Source organism: Mastomys coucha, unplaced genomic scaffold (genome assembly GCF_008632895.1).
Source record: "Mastomys coucha isolate ucsf_1 unplaced genomic scaffold, UCSF_Mcou_1 pScaffold14, whole genome shotgun sequence".
NCBI lineage: Eukaryota > Metazoa > Chordata > Mammalia > Rodentia > Muridae > Mastomys > Mastomys coucha.
Genome location: NW_022196896.1, coordinates 100,922,840 through 100,941,817, shown reverse-complemented (window position 1 = coordinate 100,941,817; position 18,978 = coordinate 100,922,840). Strand labels below are relative to the sequence as shown.

Here is an 18,978-nt window from a genome sequence, read left to right as displayed (position 1 = left end):
TGGAAACCTTCAAACAATTTTATCAATTGAGACGTGGCACAGTGGTATATCCTCCTAGAATCTCAGAACTCAGGGGGCTGAGGAAGAGGATTGAGGGTTTGAAACCAGCCTGAATGTGTGACTTTGTTTCAAAAACAGAGACAACAAAATGTCAATAACCAAACATGTTGTAGGGGCTTTGAGGAGAAGCTGAGAGTACTCAAAAATCAGGTCCTACAGATGGTATAACCAGGGAGCCGAGGGATGGGAGGTCCCAGCCACTGTAGGAGCAGGGGACAGTAGGAAGAGCATCCATCCTCCAGATCCTGGAAGTCTGCATGGCTGTTTACCTAGACTTTCATAGGCAATTTGTAGGAAAGAAGGGTCCATTCAGCACTGCCCCCTCCCCACAGTGTTCCTTCCTATCCAGCTTTGTTCCTGCTGTTGACTGAATCAAAGGCTGCACTGTGTGCTGACCTAAGAACAATTGGTTGTTTATGCATCTGACTCCCTAGCCAGACTCTGAGCTTCTTGTGGGCGGTGAAGCCCGTTCATCCCTGTACACAGCTTGCTGCTGGCTCTGCAATCATTTTCTTTATTGACTGGATATAGTGACAGTGGGTACTTACTGTGCACTTCCTGGGTGTTGGGGCAGTGAGTACTGTGCTCCCTTTACACAGTTGGAGAAACAGAGGCTTAGACAAATGGAGTCATGATCCCATAGATTTAAATGATAGCTGTTTGACTGTAGAACTACTGTTGTGCTAAAACCAAGTATCTTTTCTGATTGCTTTCAAGTAATTGAGAGTGTTTGGAACTCTCAAGGAAGCAGAATTAATACATCATTTACATCATCTCATTTCACTATCATTGTGACCAGTCCTCGTGGATAAGGACTGTGTGTGTGTGTGTGTGTGTGTGTGTGTGTGTGTGTGTGTGTGAGAGAGAGAGAGAGAGAGAGAGAGAGAGAGAGACAGAGAGAGAGACAGAGAGAGAGACAGAGAGAGAGACAGAGAGACAGAGAGAGAGAGAGAGAGAGAGAGAGAGAGTGTGTGTAGGTTAAATCTAGGGCCTCACATATGCCAATCAGCCACTGCACCTCTGAGCAGCATCCCCAGCCTTTATTTTACTAATTTTTTGTATGAAAGTTGAAGCACAAAAAAATTAAGTTGCTTGTCTAAGATAATAAAGCAACTATGTAGGTAATGGATTAATTCAAAACTAGGTCTGTTTGATTCTAGATTCTGAGGTTTTCCTCTGTTCAATTCCATGCTGACTCCAGTTGCTCAGGCACTGAGTGTCTGTGCTACTGACTGTGTTGAAGCCCCTTAAAGGCCGTCTAGGTCTCAGGGCTGGGGAAATGGCTCAGTTGGTAAAGTGCTTGCCATACCAAACACAAGAACCGGAATTCTTTCTCTAGCAACCCACATGAAAAAGCCAAGTGGCAGCACATGTCTGTGATCCCAGTGTTGAGGGGAGGGGAGCTTGCTAGCTAGCTAAGCAAACACAAACATATTCAGAGAAAACATTCAAGTACATAAAATAAATACTTCAAAAAATAAGTGTACAGCATTCAGTAATTTAAACACTGCCACATGATTGTGCAGTTGTAACCAATGTCTGATCTCATCATCCTGGGAGAAATCCCACATGAATTTGCATTACTCTCTAGTCACCCCTACCCCATACCTAGGAAATCACTGAGCTACTCTGTTTCAGGGAATGTATCCATTCTGAGTATTTCATATGAGTGAAACCTTTTGTGCTTGGCTTCTTCATTTGGCATTGTGCTTCCAAGGTACGGGTAGTACGTATATTGAAGCAAGTATCAGTTATGGAAAAACAATACACAAGTCTATGGATATATATGACATATTTGGGGGTTATTTTGTTTGTTTGTTTGGGACATGGTCTCCCTCTGTAGCTCTGGGTCTCCTGAAACTTGATGTGTAGACCTCGTTGGCCTTGAACTCACAGATCTGCCTACCTCTGCCTCCTGAGTGCTGGGTTAACTGTATTTTGCCACCACACTCAGCAGGGGGATGTTTTTAACTATGGTTATTTATTTGTGTATGTGTATGGAGCAAGCATATGGAGGCCAGAGGACAACATGCAGGAGTCATTTGACTCCTTCCACTATATGGGCCCCAGAAATCAAACTTAGGTTGTCTGGCTTGGGGACCACTTTAAAATTTTATTTTATTGTACTATTATTATTACATGTGTGTAAGTATGTATATGGACATGATTTGGTGGGGTGGGGAGGCAAGAACACCATGGTGTGATATGGGCTCTGACGACTGAACTCAGGTCACCAAGCTTGCATATGGTAAGCACCTTTACCCACTGAGCTCTCTCACCAGCCCAGATATGCCGTAGTTTTGTTTGTTCAGTCATCTGTGATGGGTTTTCTCCCCACTTTTTGGCTATCATGAGCAATGCTATGGTGAATATTTGTGTATAGTTTTTGTGGTGCTGAGGTTTGAACCCAGAGCTTTACCCTCTAGTGAAAACCCACATCCTTATCCACATCCTTCAAATTGTACACATTACCATGTGGTCATGCTTTCAGCTTTCAACATTTAAGTCATAGAGTAATCTATTGTTACCTCTTTGAGGGGTTATCTGCTTTCAGGGTGTTTTTTCTCTTATTAATAAATATTTTGAATCAAAATGTAAGATGCGGCTGGATAGTAGTACATGTCTTCATGAGCCAGAAGCAAGGGCGGCCTAATGAGCTCAAAGCTAGCCTGGTCTATGTTTAAAGCTCCAGGCCAGCAGGTCCACATAGTAGGATCCTGTCTCAAAACAACAAGAAACCCACTTAAATGATAGGATGCATATTTGTAAAAATGTCAATAAGCATCTGAATTGGAGAACTGTAAATTGTACAGCTGTGTAACAAGCACCCAAATCAAAAATTAAAAATTGGGGAGCTGGAGAGATGGCTCAGCAGTTAGGAACACTGGTGTCTCTTCCAGATGACCCAGGTTCAATTCCCAGCATCCTCATGGTGGTTCACAACCATGTATAGCGCCAGTCTCAGGAGCTCTGACACCCTCTTCTGCGCCTCTGAGGGGACTGCATACATGTGGTACAGACATAGCCATACATACAAAATAAAAATAAATACCCTCTAAAATTTTTTAGAAGAATTAGAAAATTTCAGTTCTCAGAAGTACTCACCTCCTACCTTAGAAAGGTAACCAGTGTCCTGACTTCTCATGTAATCATTAAACTTGTCTGTTTTAAAATCATAGCCATCCATTGGACTGAGCACAGGGTCCCCAATGAAGGAATTAGAGAAAGGACCCAAGGAGCTGAAGGGTTTGCAGCCCCTTAGGACGAACAACAATATGAACCAACTAGTACCCTCAGAGCTCCCAGGGACTAAACCACCAACCACAGTGTACACAAGGTGGGACTCCTGGCTCCAGCTGCATATGTAGCAGAGGATGACCTAGTTGGTCATCAATGGGAGGAGAGGCCCTTGGTCCTGTGAAGGTTCTATGCCCCAGTGTAGAGGAATGCCAGGGCCAGTAAGAAGGAGGGGGTGCAGTGGTGAACAGGGGGATGGGAGAGGGAACAGGGGTTTGTTTTAGTTTTTGTTAGTTTAGTTTAGTTTTGGAGGGGAACCTGGGAAAGGAGATATTGTAAATAAAGAAAACATTTAATTAAAAAAAAAAGAAGAAGAAAAATTTTATCCAAATACTGTCATCTTGAATGCATTCATTTTGCACCTCTTCACTCTGCTTATGACGTTTACCCATTGTCTATACGGCAGGTTTTCATTTCTGTATGCTATTTCACTATGAGACTGTGTCATAATCTGTCCCTTTGTATTTGGGTGAGCACAGTGAACTAGAATGGTTGGCTCATAGGTAATATGTGAATATTTAGATTTATAGATACTGACAAATCATTTTTCAAAGTGATCACATCATTTTATTCCCATAAAGCAGTATTTGAGAATTTAAAGATTTTTAAATTTTTTCCTACTGATATGTGTTTGGGGAGGCTGGGGGGCACACACATGTGGAGATCAGAAGAAAGCTTTCTGGAGTCCATTCTCTCTGTCTACTGGGAATTCCAGGGATTGAACTCAGATTGTCAGACTTGCAAGGGAAGGTATTTTTGCTAGCTTTAGTCATCTTGCTGGTTCTAATATTGTGAGAGTTTAGGTTATTTCACATATTTTCCAGTACCTGATGAACGTACATGTGTGTGTGCATGTATGTGTGTGCATATGTGCACATATGTATTTTGGGGAAGGTGGTACATCATTCAGTAGAGCAGGATTTCTCAGAGAGAAGACAATGTGTCACCCTCCAGAGGGCAGGCAGCAGGCAGATGAAGGCAGGAAACCCTTGAACCCGCCATAGACTGTGTTCCCAGCTGTCAGGCATGTAATTTGGGTGAAAGAGAATCTCCCTGGTGGCAGAGGTCTTTCAGAGAGCAGTCCTGGTCCTCCACTTCACCTTTGCACCTGCAGGCCCAGCTGACTACTGTCCTCTCATCTCCACGGAACCAGGAAAGTAGAGAAGTCTGCCCAGCACTAGTGGCCCAGGGCTGTGGCCCAGGGCAGAGCTGCCAGTTTGTTGTTAAATGTAAGGCTCTTCCTTTCCACCACATTGTTTCATTTCCATTTGGGAAGGGATGTTGAGGTGGCAGAATTTGAGAGATGTGATAACCTGATGTTGAGACTGCCTGTCCCCCTTTGAGGCCAGCTGGAGCCAGAGGGACAGGAGCTGCTTGTTTGGGGCAAAGAAAGGAGTGGGGAGCAAAGCAAAGGAACTGGAGTTGTGATTGCACTTACTCTGGGGCTTAGAGGACTCATCCCCCCAGGAAACCACTTTGGTCCCTGGAGCCCCTTTGCTACTCATTAGTTGCTGTGCAGACTAGAAAGCCATGGTTTGTGCTGGGGCTGGGTGGGGCTCCGGGGACAGTTTGGGCTTTGGCCCTCCAAAGGAAAGGGGGTTGGTTATGGAGTGAGTGGAGGGTCACAGCTCAGTCTGTGCCATTTGCTTGTCACCTTGAGAAGTTCCACCTTGTCTAGCAAAACCTCCTTTCAGAGGCAGCTACCACAAAGGGCTCTTATAAGAGCAACTACCCCACCTCCACCCCCACTTCCACTCCCTCTGCCATTATTTTTCTTTGGGGCCTTCCTGCAATGACTCTGGAAGGCAGTGCTTCTTTCTAAAGGCGATTCAGAATCTAGCGTCTCCCTGCACCACAGTCATTTTGTGATTTCCTGGTGCCCTGGGAGACTGTAGAGGGGTTACACAGCTCTCCTCCAAAAGGCATTTTGCTTCTTCTCTCTGCAGCTTGGGTCATTTGGAGCCTTAAGAAGGGAGATAAAGCTACTTTCTAGTAGCTGCTGGACCTCAGAACAGGAGCCAGCCTCCTTTCGGGGGAGAAATGGACTTTTTCCCTGGTGGTGCTGTGAGGTCTCCTGCCTAGTGAGCCAAGGGAAGGTTCTGAAGGTTACCCCTCTGGATCTTGTACATTTTCACTCTGCTGTGCATTGGGAGAATCAGTTAACCCTTCAGGCCTTTGTTTTCTCATATATGAAATGAGAATGATTCTGGTGCCTGGTTGGGAAAGTAAATATGGAGGCTTGTTGGGTGAACTTAAAAAGTTGGTTATTCTTGACAGCTGACCAATGTGCCCTGCCACTGCTGACCTCCACGGTGAGCCCCTTTCTCAGTTGGAGCATCCACATAGTGCTGGGCTAGAGAGAAAAATAACGCTGAGCAATCTGGGCACAATCTCAATGGTGGAGAATGTGCTTAGCATCATTATGTGTGCTCCAGCATCACAGTATTGTAAAGTTATCCAGGTGTGGTGACATTCACAAAAAGATCACAAGCAAGTTTAAGACTAGCAGTGAGATGCTTTTTCCAAAAATCAAACAAATCAGCAAAATTCTTAGTCTTGGGAGCACTGTTCCAGCCTTCTGCCTGGACCTTTCTGTGTAGTCTCCCTTCTCACATCCCTTCTTTTCAATCTGAATACACACTAGACCTGAACTGTCTCTCTGGAACTGTGTGAGCTCTTCCCTGTGTTACTCTCTGTTGTAGTTCCAGCGTGGGTGAGGTCCAGATGTTAAAAATACCTGGTTTCAAGCGAGGCCTCAGATTTCCCACATCACTGTAAGCATGCCTCCATTCTCCCACTTGCTGTAAAAGAAAGGCAGAGGGGCAAAGTAGTCTGTAAATAGTTTTCAGGATCCCTAAGCCACAATTAATTTAAGGTCTCTAAACACAAGATTGTGCCCAGATTGCTCAGTTGTTTTTCTCTCTAGCCCAGCAATGTGTGGATGCCTACAAGTGAGAGGCTCACTGTGGAGGTCAGCAGTGGCAGGGCACAGTAGCCAGAGGTGTCCTTGTGACAGGCACAGACCCAAACAAAGTGAAGTCAGACCAAACACTGAGCAGTGTCAGCTGTGTTGCTAATCTCCCACGTGGACCTTAAAGGACAGTGTGCCCCTAGGATGCTGTGTGTTCTTCCCTAAGTCACCAAGGCTTCTCATCATCGAGCAGATAAAGGACTCAAGTTTTTTTCCTTCATGACTGGCCATTATTTGTATAAAACAATGGGCTTCATCGTACCATTTTCATAATTCATATGGGATACTTTGGTCATATTCAGCTGATATCGGACTGTTCAGTGAGGGACAAAAACAGGAGAACCTCTCATGGTTAGGTCTTGCGGAAAAACTCAGAAATTGTTTATCCAGGTGAACTGCTATGAAGCAGCAGGATGGGACAGTTGGCAGTTGTCGTCTGAAACCTGGGCCTCAGTACTGTCTCGCTGTTCTCTCCATCTTCTTTATGTTGACCTCTCATGGGCCAAGCAGTTGAGAGATTAATCCCACCCCAAACCATCTGACCATCAGCCCTCTCGGTGACAGATTGGAGTGCATGTTTTTCTGCTTCCCAAATGCCCTTATGAGGTGATGGAGCAGAGCCTTTCCTAGCCTTGTTAGGAAGGAAGCAAGACATATCAGTAGCCATGAAAAAGCATTTCCAGTTGAAACACTGCTAAGTAGCTTGGGCTCTGTTAATACTTTAAAAATTATTTAAATTGTTTGTGTGTGTGCATGTTAGGGGAGGCCATGCTTTGTGTGTCTCCCAGACAGAGTTATAACTGAACTTCTTTTGTTTCTGTTCCCTACCTGCAAAGGTCAAATGAAATGAGAGTAAAGCCTTGGCTTCTTGAGCAGGTTCTGAGAAGTGGGAGAATGAAGGTGATTTTTGAGAATCAACAAGAGTTGGTATGGGGAAATGAGGAACCATTACTCATACTGGGCAGGTGCCCTTCACAAGCACTAAGGGCCAGGAAGATCGCTCAGCAGTTAAGAGCACTTGGTTTCCAAGTCAGGTGAACTCACTTCCTCCTGAAATTACAGCTATGAAGAATCCAACCAAATCCTCTTCTAGACTCCAGAGTTACATATACTCCACAGTATAGACTTTCCTCCATGCATCACAATTTAAAAACATCTTCTAAAAAACCAATATTAATCATCTCCCAAGGTCCATGCACTAGTGCTCCCAAAGTAGGTGTCGGTCACTTGTCTTTCAGGTGAGGGAACAGGAGCTTTCAGATCTGCTAACACAGCAGGGAACTGGTGTGGTGGTAGGGGATGGTGACCCTGGGCTCTCTCCCTTGCCTGTGTCTTTATGAATCACTGAATTGTTTGGAAAACCTGTACTTTGAGATGCCAGTCAAAGTAAATTAATGAGACCACACCCTGGCTTCTCTGTATGTGCTATCCTTTGCACATGCCTTGAGTTAGCTTGGTATAGGAATAGGCCAGGCAAGAGAAGGCTCAGTAGCTGACTCCACATGGTGGTAAATGCCTATAAGGGAGGTGGAGAAAGAAGGATCAGAATTTCAAGACAGTCCTGATACATGTAACACGTGTGAGGCCAGTCTGAGGCACACAGCAGTGCCCCAGTGTGTCTTTCGAAGGGAAACATCTATTTCCCCCAGTTACTTGCTCTGTTCTCTTATTAATCACCTCACTAGTTTTGTGGTATAGGTCTTCACATTCTTGGCCTGCTCTTCTTCCCCTTCCCTCAAAACAAGATAAATATATGAATTGGGTGTTGGGGAAGCTCAGGTTTGTTTTCTTCTTTTCCCTCCTTGTCTTCTTCCTCTTCCTCTTCCTCCTCCTCTTCCTCCTTTTCCTCTTCCTTTTCTCCTACTTCTTTCTTATACATTGCTGGGGATAAAACCTAGGACTTCACTATGCTAGACAAACAGCCTACCACTGAGCTATGCTCCAGCCCCAGCCTCTCTTTGACTTAGGGATTTCATTTTAGGTTTCTAGATCATTCCTTTGTTACATCTGCCCTGTGCCTGACTCCTCTCATGTGACACCTAGTATATGAGCTTGAAGATGTGTTGGCCATCTGTACTGGCTGATTTTGTGTGTCAACTTGACACGAGCTAGAATCATCAGAGAAAAAAGCCTCAGTTAGCCTCAGTTGAGGAAATGCCTCCATGAGATCCAGCTGTAAGACATTTTCTCAATTAGTGATTGATGGGGGAGGGTCCAGACCATTGTGAGTGCTGCCATCCTGGGCTGGTGGTCCTGAATCCTTCATGAAAGCAGGCTGAGTAAGCCATAGGAAGCAAGCCAGTAAGCAGCACCCCTCTGTGGCCTCTGCATCAGCTCCTGCCTCAGTTTCCAGCCCTGCTTGAGTTCCTGTACCGACTTCCTTCAATGATGAAAGTATAAGCCAAATAAACTCTTTCCTCTCCAGTTGGCTTTTTGGCCGTGGTGTTTTGTCCCAGCAATAGAAACCATGACTAAGGCGCCATCCTGTTGGAGGTTCTCACTGCCTGTGCTGCTCTCACGCGAATCAAGGCACCATAAAGCCTATCTTCTCCATCTCACTCAGGGCCACCCTTCTGAACATAAAGTGGAGAATTTCACCCTCTGCCGCATCATGTCATGATTCAGATAAACACAGGAACCTGCCATTTACCTGCCACACTCATCCTCTTATGCATCAAGACCACCTGATTCACCATTCATACTGAGACATTTGAAAAGAGAAAAAGGCTCTAATAATAGTCAAAATGAGTAGTAAACTAGACTGTTCTGAAAACAACTCCACCACATGGATTACTCTTTCACTTCCATTTAGAGTTTTTTTGAAATGTACTTTGTGATACCTTCCTTGACCTCTGTTTAGAACTAAATCACAGGGCTGGAGAGATGGCTGTGCAGTTAACAGAGCTTTCTGCTCTTCCAAAGAACTGAATTCAGTTACCAGCACCCACCTCAAGTGGTTACAACTACCTGTAACTCACCTCTAGGGGATTCTGACACCCATGCACAGATAGATAGATAGATAGATAGATAGATAGATAGATAGATAGATAGATAGATAGATAGAAGGTAGGTATATAGATAGATAGATAGATAGATAGTAGGTAGGTATATAGATAGACAGATAGGTAGATAGATAGTAGATAGATAGATAGATAGATAGATAGATAGATAAATGAAACAGTACATAACATTCTTGTCTCATTCTTTAAGTTATTTTATTTCATGGACTCTTTTCTTATCTTTTTTCCCATGACTTTGTGTGTGTGTGTGTGTGTGTGTGTGTGTGTGTGTGTGTGTGTGTGAGAGAGAGAGAGAGAGAGAGAGAGAGAGAGAGAGAGAGAGAGAGAGAGAGAGAGAGAATTTAGTATGTCACACTTGCGCCATGGCACCCATGTGGAAGTCTGAGGACAACCTGTGGGAATTGCTTCTTCCTTCTACCATGTAGGTGTAGGTCCTGGCTATTGAACTCAGAACATCAGGCTTGGAGGCCTTTATCCCACAGAGCCATCTTGCCAGCCCCTAAGAATATGAAATTGGTCTTCTCCCTAGTGTGTAAGCCTCCAGAGGGCAGCACCCGCTCAGTCCTGAGCTCCTTGGTGTTTCTTAGACTTGAGGAGGCTGGCAGAGATGGCTGCGAAAAACAGCTCCTTAGATGCAGCCTAAATCATTTGTGTTGTTTCCACTTACTTCTTTGGCAAACTCTTTGGCAGTTAAGGTGTTAGAGGAGTTTTCTACTGCTACTCTTATCTCTAAGAGAACTGATTGAGAGAGTCACCAGGAGTCCCAGGATGGAGGTGTGGGCACTCTAGGGAGACAGCAGCATTGCCACAGTGCAGGAGGGTGGTGAGAATTTCTCACCTTTAAGGAAATCTCATGTTGGAGGTCTGACCGTGATGGCTGTGACAGGATGAGGGTTAGTCCCTGGGCCTTGGAACGATGCTAGTTCTGGGACAAATGCCAGAAGCAGCCCAAAGGAGGATGCTGAAGGGTTCTGGTTAGCTTGCTTCCCTGGTCTTCCTATCTGTTAAATCTGACCTCAGACAGAAGCACATATCTTTAGGGGAGCTGTGTATTAGTGTGAGCTTTTCTTGGGATTCTAAAGCTTCCTTTTCTGGAGCATCTCAAAGAAAGAATGAGGGAGCAGACCACATATCTCTAGTTGAAAGTGCCCATTGACTTCTTGCCAACAAATCCTCTGGGATTCCTCGAATTTCTACAGTGTGGGTATGTGTTTTGGATTTGATCAAGTGGCGAAGACTGCAAAAGAAGGTGGTGAGTTTTGGCCCTAGGAGCAAAGACGGACTGCAACAAGAGACAAAAAAAAAAACAAAAAAAAAACAAAAAACAAAAAAACAAAACAAACAAACAAAAAAAACCCAACAACAACAACAACAAAAGACATCCTTCTATGGACATTCTTTCATTTTAGTTTTCCTGAAGTTTCTTATATTGTATAAGCAGGAGCCAGAGCCCTAGTGAATTGTCTCAGGAGGGTAAACATTTGTTGGCAATGGAAAGATTATACAGTGACTGACGGAGGGTTATATAGTGGCTGATGCAAAAGTCATACAGTTGCTGATGGGAATTATACAGAGGCTGATAGGTTCTAGAGTGCTCATGGGGTTTCTACACTAGTGATGGAGTTATGCAGTGGTGAGGGGAGGGTTGTACAGTGGCAATGAGAAGTTATACAGTGGTGATGGGGGTTATATAATGATGATGGGGATTATATAGTAGTGATGAGAAGGTTATACAGTGGCAGATGAAAGGGTTATACAGTGGCAGAGGAGAGGGTTATACAGTGGCTGATGGGGGTTATACAGTGGCAGATGAGAGGGTTATACAGTGGCAGATGAGAGGGTTATACAGTGGCTGATGGCAGTTATACATTGGTGATGGGAGGGTTATACAGTGGCAGATGAAAGGGTTATACATTGGTGATGGGTAGCTGTATGGTGTTTGTGACTATTGACGTCAATGATGAAGAAGGACTAGGAGTGAAATAAATGTGACAAAGAGTTCTGAGTCCACATTGTTTCAGTATTATCTGGAGGCTAAGGAAGCTTTGGCAAACACTATAAAGTAGAGAAAGGAAATCTCCACGATGTGACCTTAATTCAGAAAGAATTAGGGTTACAATCCAGTAGGTGTGTGTTTAGCTTTCTTGTTTCACTCTTCATGACACAGCCCTCTTGTTCACACTTTCATGCCCCACGTATTCCCATGGTGCTCAGAGTCTAACTGTGCAAGGCTTACCTTGTTGTCACCACTTCTGAGGAGCTCAGTTGGAGTTCACCCTGTCTTCTCTGGGTTCCTATCACCATTGACTTATAGTTCTGTTACAGCAGATCACTTGCCACACAAAACAAAACCATAAGTGTATGCCTGTCACACACTTGCAAATGTGAGTTCTCAGAGGTTAGCTTTCACTGATGGCTGGTCAATGTTTCACTCAGATCTGTTCTGAAGAGGGCAGGACTGAGGTGTCTACCCCCTGCACCTCCTCCTATAGTGCCTACTATCTACAATCCCAGCACCCTCCTGGGGGGCTGAGGCTTGAATTGTCTCTGGGCTAATCAGATGGATGGTCATGCTGTAGGCTCACCTGACTCTTCTTGCCCTGCCGTTCTGGTCAGTGACCCGCTCTATGCTGGTACATGGTGCTCCTGGCTAGGCATACTTACAGCAGGAGACACTATTTACTTTGCTTAGTTCCGACTCCAGCATTCTTGCTTTGATCTCTGTGGCCTGCCCCACCTCGCCCCTGCCATTGTCCTGCCCTGGGAGCTCAGGCGGCCAATATGTCTCTCTTTCCTGGCTGTTATGGGAACAAGTGCAGGGATTCAGTGATGCTGGAGAGCCCTTGAGGACTCCAGTCTGTACTAGTTGTTGCTTTCCCCTCCCCCACATTCAGTTGCTTCCTTTTTATCTGTTCTATTTTCTTCTCACCTTCATGATAACAGATAAACTGTGATGTAAGAGATTATAGATTGTGCACCTAGTAAGGGCTAGATTTCATTTTGACTAATTCTGCTGTACAGAGAAACACAAAAGTAGTGGTTTTGTATTTATTTCCTAAAAGCAGACTGCTTAGAATTTAACTCTGTTTTTCTGCTTACTAGTTGAGACTGACTACCTCAGCCAAATGTGTCCTTCTAGTGCCTGCCATGTTCATTCAGCCACAAGCTGTTGAGTCTCCAATGAGCGAGGAGCTACTCTAGGTGACAGGAAAATGGTAATGAAGAAGAGGGGGAAATGGGTTAATATTCAAAATACTTAAAGCAGTGCACGAGGTAGGCATTTAGTAAATGGTGTGGCTAGGTGGCTAGTCTCTCTGAGACTAGACCTATGAGTGGGATAGCCCTTGGCAACTATGGGGCTAGTCTCTCTGAGAAGGGGAGAATAGAGGAAAGACCAAGGTTAGGTTTCTAGACTTGGATTTAGGTTCAGAGTAGCCATGGCTTGAGTCCCTTTTTACTTCTAATACTTCATTTCAGAGTTAAGAACATGTGATGGATAAAAATCAAGCCTAGAGAATGAAGTCTGTTTCATTCCATGTGAAGGGTAGGAGTCAGTGACCCTGGCCTGCCTGGGCCCTGCCCAGCCTATGATGCAGGCTGTGCTGTGCCTGTGCCTGAGTCACATGTGGCGACTGGAGAGGGTGTACATTTCTTGAGGAAAGGTCCCAGGCACTGGAGGAGAAAATCTTTTGTTCTCTCTGCTGCCAGGGCTTGCTGTCCAACGAGTAGAGGGCTATCTTTTAGAAGCAGTAGCCCATGGAGTAGAGAGCTGAACCTAGTGAAGAGAAGTAGGGTTGAGGTGCCTGCTTACCTTTGGTTTCAGTTCCCTTCTCAGGGAGTGTAGTTGAAGATGGCTGGTATGATAACACTCGGGGATTACTGCTGGAGGCAAAGTTTAGACTCTAGGCTCCCTGATTCACTGCCTGTAGTTTCCAGTGAAAGTCCAAGCCTTATTAAAACCTGGGTTATATTGCAATAAAATGAAAGAAAGTCCAAGCCTGAGGTAGTCTTTATGAGGTAAGGTTGGAGGAAGATGAATGTTGATTAGTCCCTGTTGGGTCAACAGATTCTTCAGCCTCTGCTCTACTTGAGGGAGACTAGCTGTAATCCTAGTGGTCCAGCACCCAATCCACTACTTCTCAGGAGTTCTCAGATCTGCTCTTTCCCCACAGTGGGTTTCAGAAACGAATGTCAGGCTGAGGATATAGCTTAGTGGTAGAGCATCCACCTAACATGTATGAGGGTTTGGGTTTGATGCCCAGCACTGAAAAGAAAAGAGTCCTTATAGCATAGAAGAGGTGCCCTTGACCTGAGATATGTATGGGCTAAGAATTTTAGGGTTGGTTCTCATGTAAGCTTCTGGCCTGACTACTTACATGGACCTGCTCATTTGTCTGGGAACTATCATTGTTGACATGCTTAGGGACAGGTGAAGTACTTTCTGGACTCATTCCAGGACCCTGAAGTACAGCTATATTTGGGACACCATACTCTCGTCACATTTTTTATTGTATTTAGTCTCATCCATTCTTTCATCTCAGTTGAGCTGAAAAGAGAATTAGGTGAAGCATGTTGCTCTGAGTGTGTACTGTTCAGCACATCACAGAGCTAATATCACAGAGCTAATATACGTAGAGCAGTTCCTCAGCGCTCATTCCATCATCGTCTCCTTAACGAATCATTCAGTTTTTTTCTTTTTTTTTCTTTTTCTTTTCACTTTTTTTTTTCAAGACAAGGTTTCTCTGTGTAACCCTGGCTGTCCTGGAAATCACTCTGTAGACCAGGCTGGCCTCGAACTCAGAATATGCCTACCTCTGCCTCCCAAGTGCTATAATTAAAGACGTTTACCACCACTGCCTGGCTCAACTTTTTTCTACCCCCTCTCAGGAAATCATAATTCCACAGATATAGCAAGAGTCTACTTATGGAGCCTGTAAGTTGGCTCAGTAGATAAAGGTGCTGGCTGCTAAGTCTTATGACCTAAGTTCCACCCCCAGAACCCATGTGGTGGGAGGAGAGAACCACCTCCCACAGTTTGTGTGCTGACTGCTGCATATGTGTTTGCATATATGCATACATGCATGTATGCATAAATAAATAAATAAATAAATAAATAAATAAATAAATAGCATTTGTGTGCTGTATGTGTCTTTATGTTATTGTTCTGTAAAAGAGGAACTTTTCTCGCCCCTCGAAAGACTTCTTACCCCCTTGGGAGAAGTCTCACCCCACTGATGAGCACATGGAGCATTGTAAAGCACAGCTGGATTACAGTCCAGTATGTAAGCTGGCAGATGGGTCTCCGAGCTCTGTCAACTCTGACTAGTGTCATGTCATCATAACTTTTTTCTCTTTTCTTACTCTGTTGTTCCTACTTGTTCTTTTCCCCATCCTGAATTTCATTCTTTTTCTCATTCTTCTGTGGAAATTCAGGAGTAAACTTAGTTAAGATGGCAAAGCATACAGCCCAGGGACACTTAGGGCAGATAATCTCTTTTGTGTATGGTAGTGCTCCTGGGGACTGAATGATAGGTGCTACGCAAGTGCTCTGTGAATGAACTGCACTGGCAATCCAGAAAGATGGTGTCCTAAAACAGCCCCGGAAGAGATCATGTCTTAGGAAGAAAGAGGCCAGAGACATGTGGAGAATTCACAGGAAGCAGAAACAGAGAGGGATGGCAAAGTAGCCTTTCAGAGAAAAGCATGCGGGACCCTCCAGGCTGGCAGTGGCAGCAGGCTTTCAAATGGAAGCCCTGTAGTGGGTGAGACTTCTTCATACAGATTTGTTTGGGGTTGATGACAGCTCTGTCAGTGGGATATCAGCTCTCGTCTCTCTACATCTCCAGGCAGACCAATGACAGTATCCCCTTTCCTCTAGAAATTGCCAGAGGCATGTGCTGTTGGTGATGGAAGGCCATTTGCCATGAATCTGCAGAGTCTGTATGTGGCAGTTACAAAACAGCAGATCCAGGAGAGGCAGAATCGTAAAGGCTCTGGTGAGTATCCCCAGTCACAGCTAGGTCTGCTTGGGGCTGGAGTCTGTGCTATCTGATTAGCATTTCTAACCTTGTAGTCTATTTACATTTCAATGAATAAAAACTAAATAAATTTAAAAATTAATTTCCTGTGTACTTTAGCCACATAGCAAGTGCTCAGTAGCCATGTGGCCAGTGCAGATACAGGGCACTTATCTCACTGCAGAATATTCTCGTAACTAGCACCGGCCCAGGTGCTCATGAGTTAGCAAGAGAACTAGTGGGAAGATTAAGTCTCCTGACTGAGAGAATCAGGAGATGTTTGGAGATCTGACCACCTCTTATAAGTCAAGGAAACTCAACCTACGTGCTGAAAGCAGGCTTGGGAGTCTTCATAGGAACAGGGTTGACTGAACGTCAGCTAAGCTGGCTCCTTCCATCTGTTAATATATTAATAGCAAACTCTGCCCTTCGTCCGCTGAACGCTTGGTGACTGCTTCTCTTCTGAGACTGGACATCTCTCTGCCTTCTGTTGACCTTTCTGATTTCAGGAGAGACTCAGACATCAAGCAGCACCTCCCCTGGAGGAACTGATAACCAGCCTCTGAACCAGCCAGAAGAGCTGGTCTCTGGCACTCCAACCCTGTCAGAGCCTGAGTGTGAGCCCATGGTGAGTCACACATGAGCAGCTTCCTGGGCGGCCATCTGAGCACTGGAGACAGCTTAGCAGCTGTAGCCTCACAGCCATGGTTCCTGCAGTTGCTGCCTAGTTGACACCACCTTGATAGTAGAGAGAGATTGTGAGCTGATTCTAAACCGCAGAGCATCTTGCTTGCCCATATCCTCCCTTGCTCTCTCCTGCCACTCGGGCTGAATGATGAACCTTAATCCCTTTTCACCTACTTCCAGTGACAGCCTGTGAGGGACATGTCCACTTAGACTCCTACAGCACTGTCTAGGTTAAACCTCAAAGCATGTCAGACACTTTAAGAAGGCTTCAGCCAACCAGGTGCCAAGAGGTCTGTTTCAAATAGAGTAACTGAGTTTCCTTTCCCTCTAGGCTGCTTCGGGCCCTTTGCATAGAGCTCAGCTGGTAAAGTCCAAGAGGAAGAAGCCCAGGGGACTCTTCAGTTAGCTTACCATGTCTCAGCCACCAAGAAGAGAGCAAAGCCGCTTCCTAGCATCACCCAGAAGGAGCTTGAGTGGCAGAGCATCCCCCAGAGGCCTGAGTTTGTGTTGACAGGCCACCTGGATGGGGACTTCACCAGGAGAAGCCTGACTCCAACCCACTGGCATTCCAGATTCCGTGACACCAGCTCCTTGTTGGTAGTGTTCTTTCTCTGAACTAGTACCCTATGGTGAACTTAGATACACAAAGCAAGTTTACAAAGAGGCACATGCCCAGAATGCCCAGCTGCCTTTCATAAGGGTCTCTCACCAGTCAGATATGCCCCTTAGAAAACTGCTCCTCCCTCAACACAGAATAAAAGATGCTCATATTCCTCAACTGTTGAGGTTACCTGTCTGTAGTCTCTGGACCCCAGGAGCCCCTAGAACAGAACTGAGTCTCCCCTAGTCCTGTTGGGTCACATCTGCGCTATCAGCTTCATCCTACAGATCCTTCATCAGCTTCTCTCATGAGGCCTGAGGTCAGTCAAGGTTAGAAACCTTGATCTTGAAACCTCTCATGGTGGCACAAGTCAGATTACATTTCTGTCAAGCTTGAGTGTCCTTTTTTTGTCTCCTTCCAAAGTGTAGAGAATAGGCTAAATGATAATGTCAGGACAAATTACAAATGGCTTCAAGTAGTAGGACTAAAGTCAGGTCCCATGGATGGGAGAAAAAAAAATTGAAGTGTGTGTGTGTGTGTGTGTCTGTGTGTGTCTGTGTGTGTCTGTGTCTGTGTCTTTGTGTGCCTGTGTGTGACTGCATGTCTATGGCTGTGTCCCTGTATGTCTGTCTTTCTACACATACCCACACATAACACCATCACTCTGGCTCAAGATGGTAGCCCAAGACACTCTGTGTAGCCCCAGATGGCCTGGAACTTTATGTAGACCAAGCTGGCCTATGAACTCAGATATCTGCCTCCTAGGTGCTGGGACTAAAGGCATGCACTGGCTTAAACTATGTACAGGAGAATGACCTTGAACTTCTGGTCCTGTGCTTACATTTAAGTGCTAGCTCACAAGTGTGTGTGCTACCACACATGGTTTATGCAGAGCTGGAGATCCCAGTCCAGAGCTTCCTGCATGCTAGGCAAACACTCTACCGACTAGGCTACACCCACCCCTAAACTGGACTTTTTCATTCTTCACTCCACTTCAGATAATGAAGTAAGTATAGCTATGATGCTAGGGAACAGGAACTAACCCCAGAAGAATCCTAGAACAGAACTGGCAACTAACAGTGTCTAGCAGGAAAAAGTATTAAGGCTAGGATGCCCCAAGAAGATTGCTATGAGTTCAAGGCCAGCCTGGGCTGCCGAGTAAGATAGTGTCTGAAAACAAGAGATGGTTGTGTGAGACAAGCACAATCCAAAGATCACTCCTGGGCACCTAGGCTTGTCTGTACAGTCTCTTAGCCTTCTCTACCATGTCTTCTGCATAGTAAGACCATCTGAAACCTGACCTTGATAGCAGTGGAAAGTGAATTCAGAATTTCTGGGAACACTCTGGTAGAGGGAGAGGCAGAGGCAGAAGCCACTTTGGTGTGCTTGCTTTGGAGGGCTTCCCCATCTGGGTCTCTCTACCCGCTCTCCCTGAGACTGATGTCTCTGCCTGATGTCAGTCCATGGAGACAGGGCCATACAAGCCATGCTAAAGTACTAATTATTGCAACAGTAATAAGCCGTGCAGTGGTGCCACACACCTTTAGTCCCAGCACTCAGGAGGCAAAGGCAGATAGAACTCTGGGCTCAAGCCCAGCCCCATCTACAGAACTAGTTCTAGCAGAACCAGGGCTACACAGAGAAACCCTGTCTCAGGAAAAAAAAAAAAAAAAAGGAAAAAAGAGCCACAGTAATAAATGGCCAACCTTCTTTGAGCAATTTGTGTACTGGGTAGTCTGTCCAGATGAGCGTTTCCCAGCATCGTCCGAAGATGGTACCAATAACCCAGTAGGAAGCCCAGTCGTGAAATTATTGACTTGTTAAAAGTCATGCAGCTAGTGAGTGACAGCCCAGTTTGTCACAGCTTATTAGGTGCTTGACTAAAAACATTTCCAGGAGGATTTTTCATCTTCTTGCAGTCTTCCACAGTCCACACCTCTTTCCTGGACTCTGCCTTCAGGCAGGATGGCTCTCCTCCATGCAGGCTCTCCAAGGCAGGCCCCTGGCGATGCTGGGGCTTTCTGCTGGCCACACACTCTCTTGCTGCCGCTCACTGCTTTACCTTCGGGCAGGGCTGCAGCACTTCAGGGTGTGCCCTGTGGTAGACACTCACCACAGTGAGGCTCTGTGTCCTGCCCTAGCTAATCCTTCTGCCCAAATGGCAGCCTCAAGCAGGCATTCTTAATTATGACTCCCCTAAAATTACAAGGAAAGTTCTCCTAACAACTTTGTTCTTCTTCTCATGAGATTGTGGGACTCTGTCAAAAGAGTGTGCCTAGTCACCTTTCAGTTCCCAAAGGCTGCTCCTGGCTTAGGAGTATTGCT

The 18,978-nt window shown here is 45.4% G+C and overlaps 1 protein-coding gene across 5 annotated transcripts in view; it reads left to right on the top strand.

Annotated features, from left to right (window-relative positions):
- Nhej1 (non-homologous end joining factor 1) overlaps nucleotides 1-16,830 on the top strand; it is a 92,956-nt gene extending 76,126 nt beyond the window's left edge. For 4 of the 5 annotated variants that reach the window (XM_031368024.1, XM_031368023.1, XM_031368025.1 and 1 more), the window contains 3 exons: nucleotides 15,227-15,344; nucleotides 15,875-15,993; nucleotides 16,384-16,830. In XM_031368024.1, the coding sequence (XP_031223884.1) occupies nucleotides 15,227-15,344; nucleotides 15,875-15,993; nucleotides 16,384-16,458 (312 nt within the window). In that variant the 3' untranslated portion in view covers nucleotides 16,459-16,830. The remainder of the gene's footprint in view (nucleotides 1-15,226; nucleotides 15,345-15,874; nucleotides 15,994-16,383) is intronic. The other variant, XM_031368026.1, reaches the window with a different exon arrangement.
- Nucleotides 16,831-18,978: the final 2,148 nt, after the last annotated feature.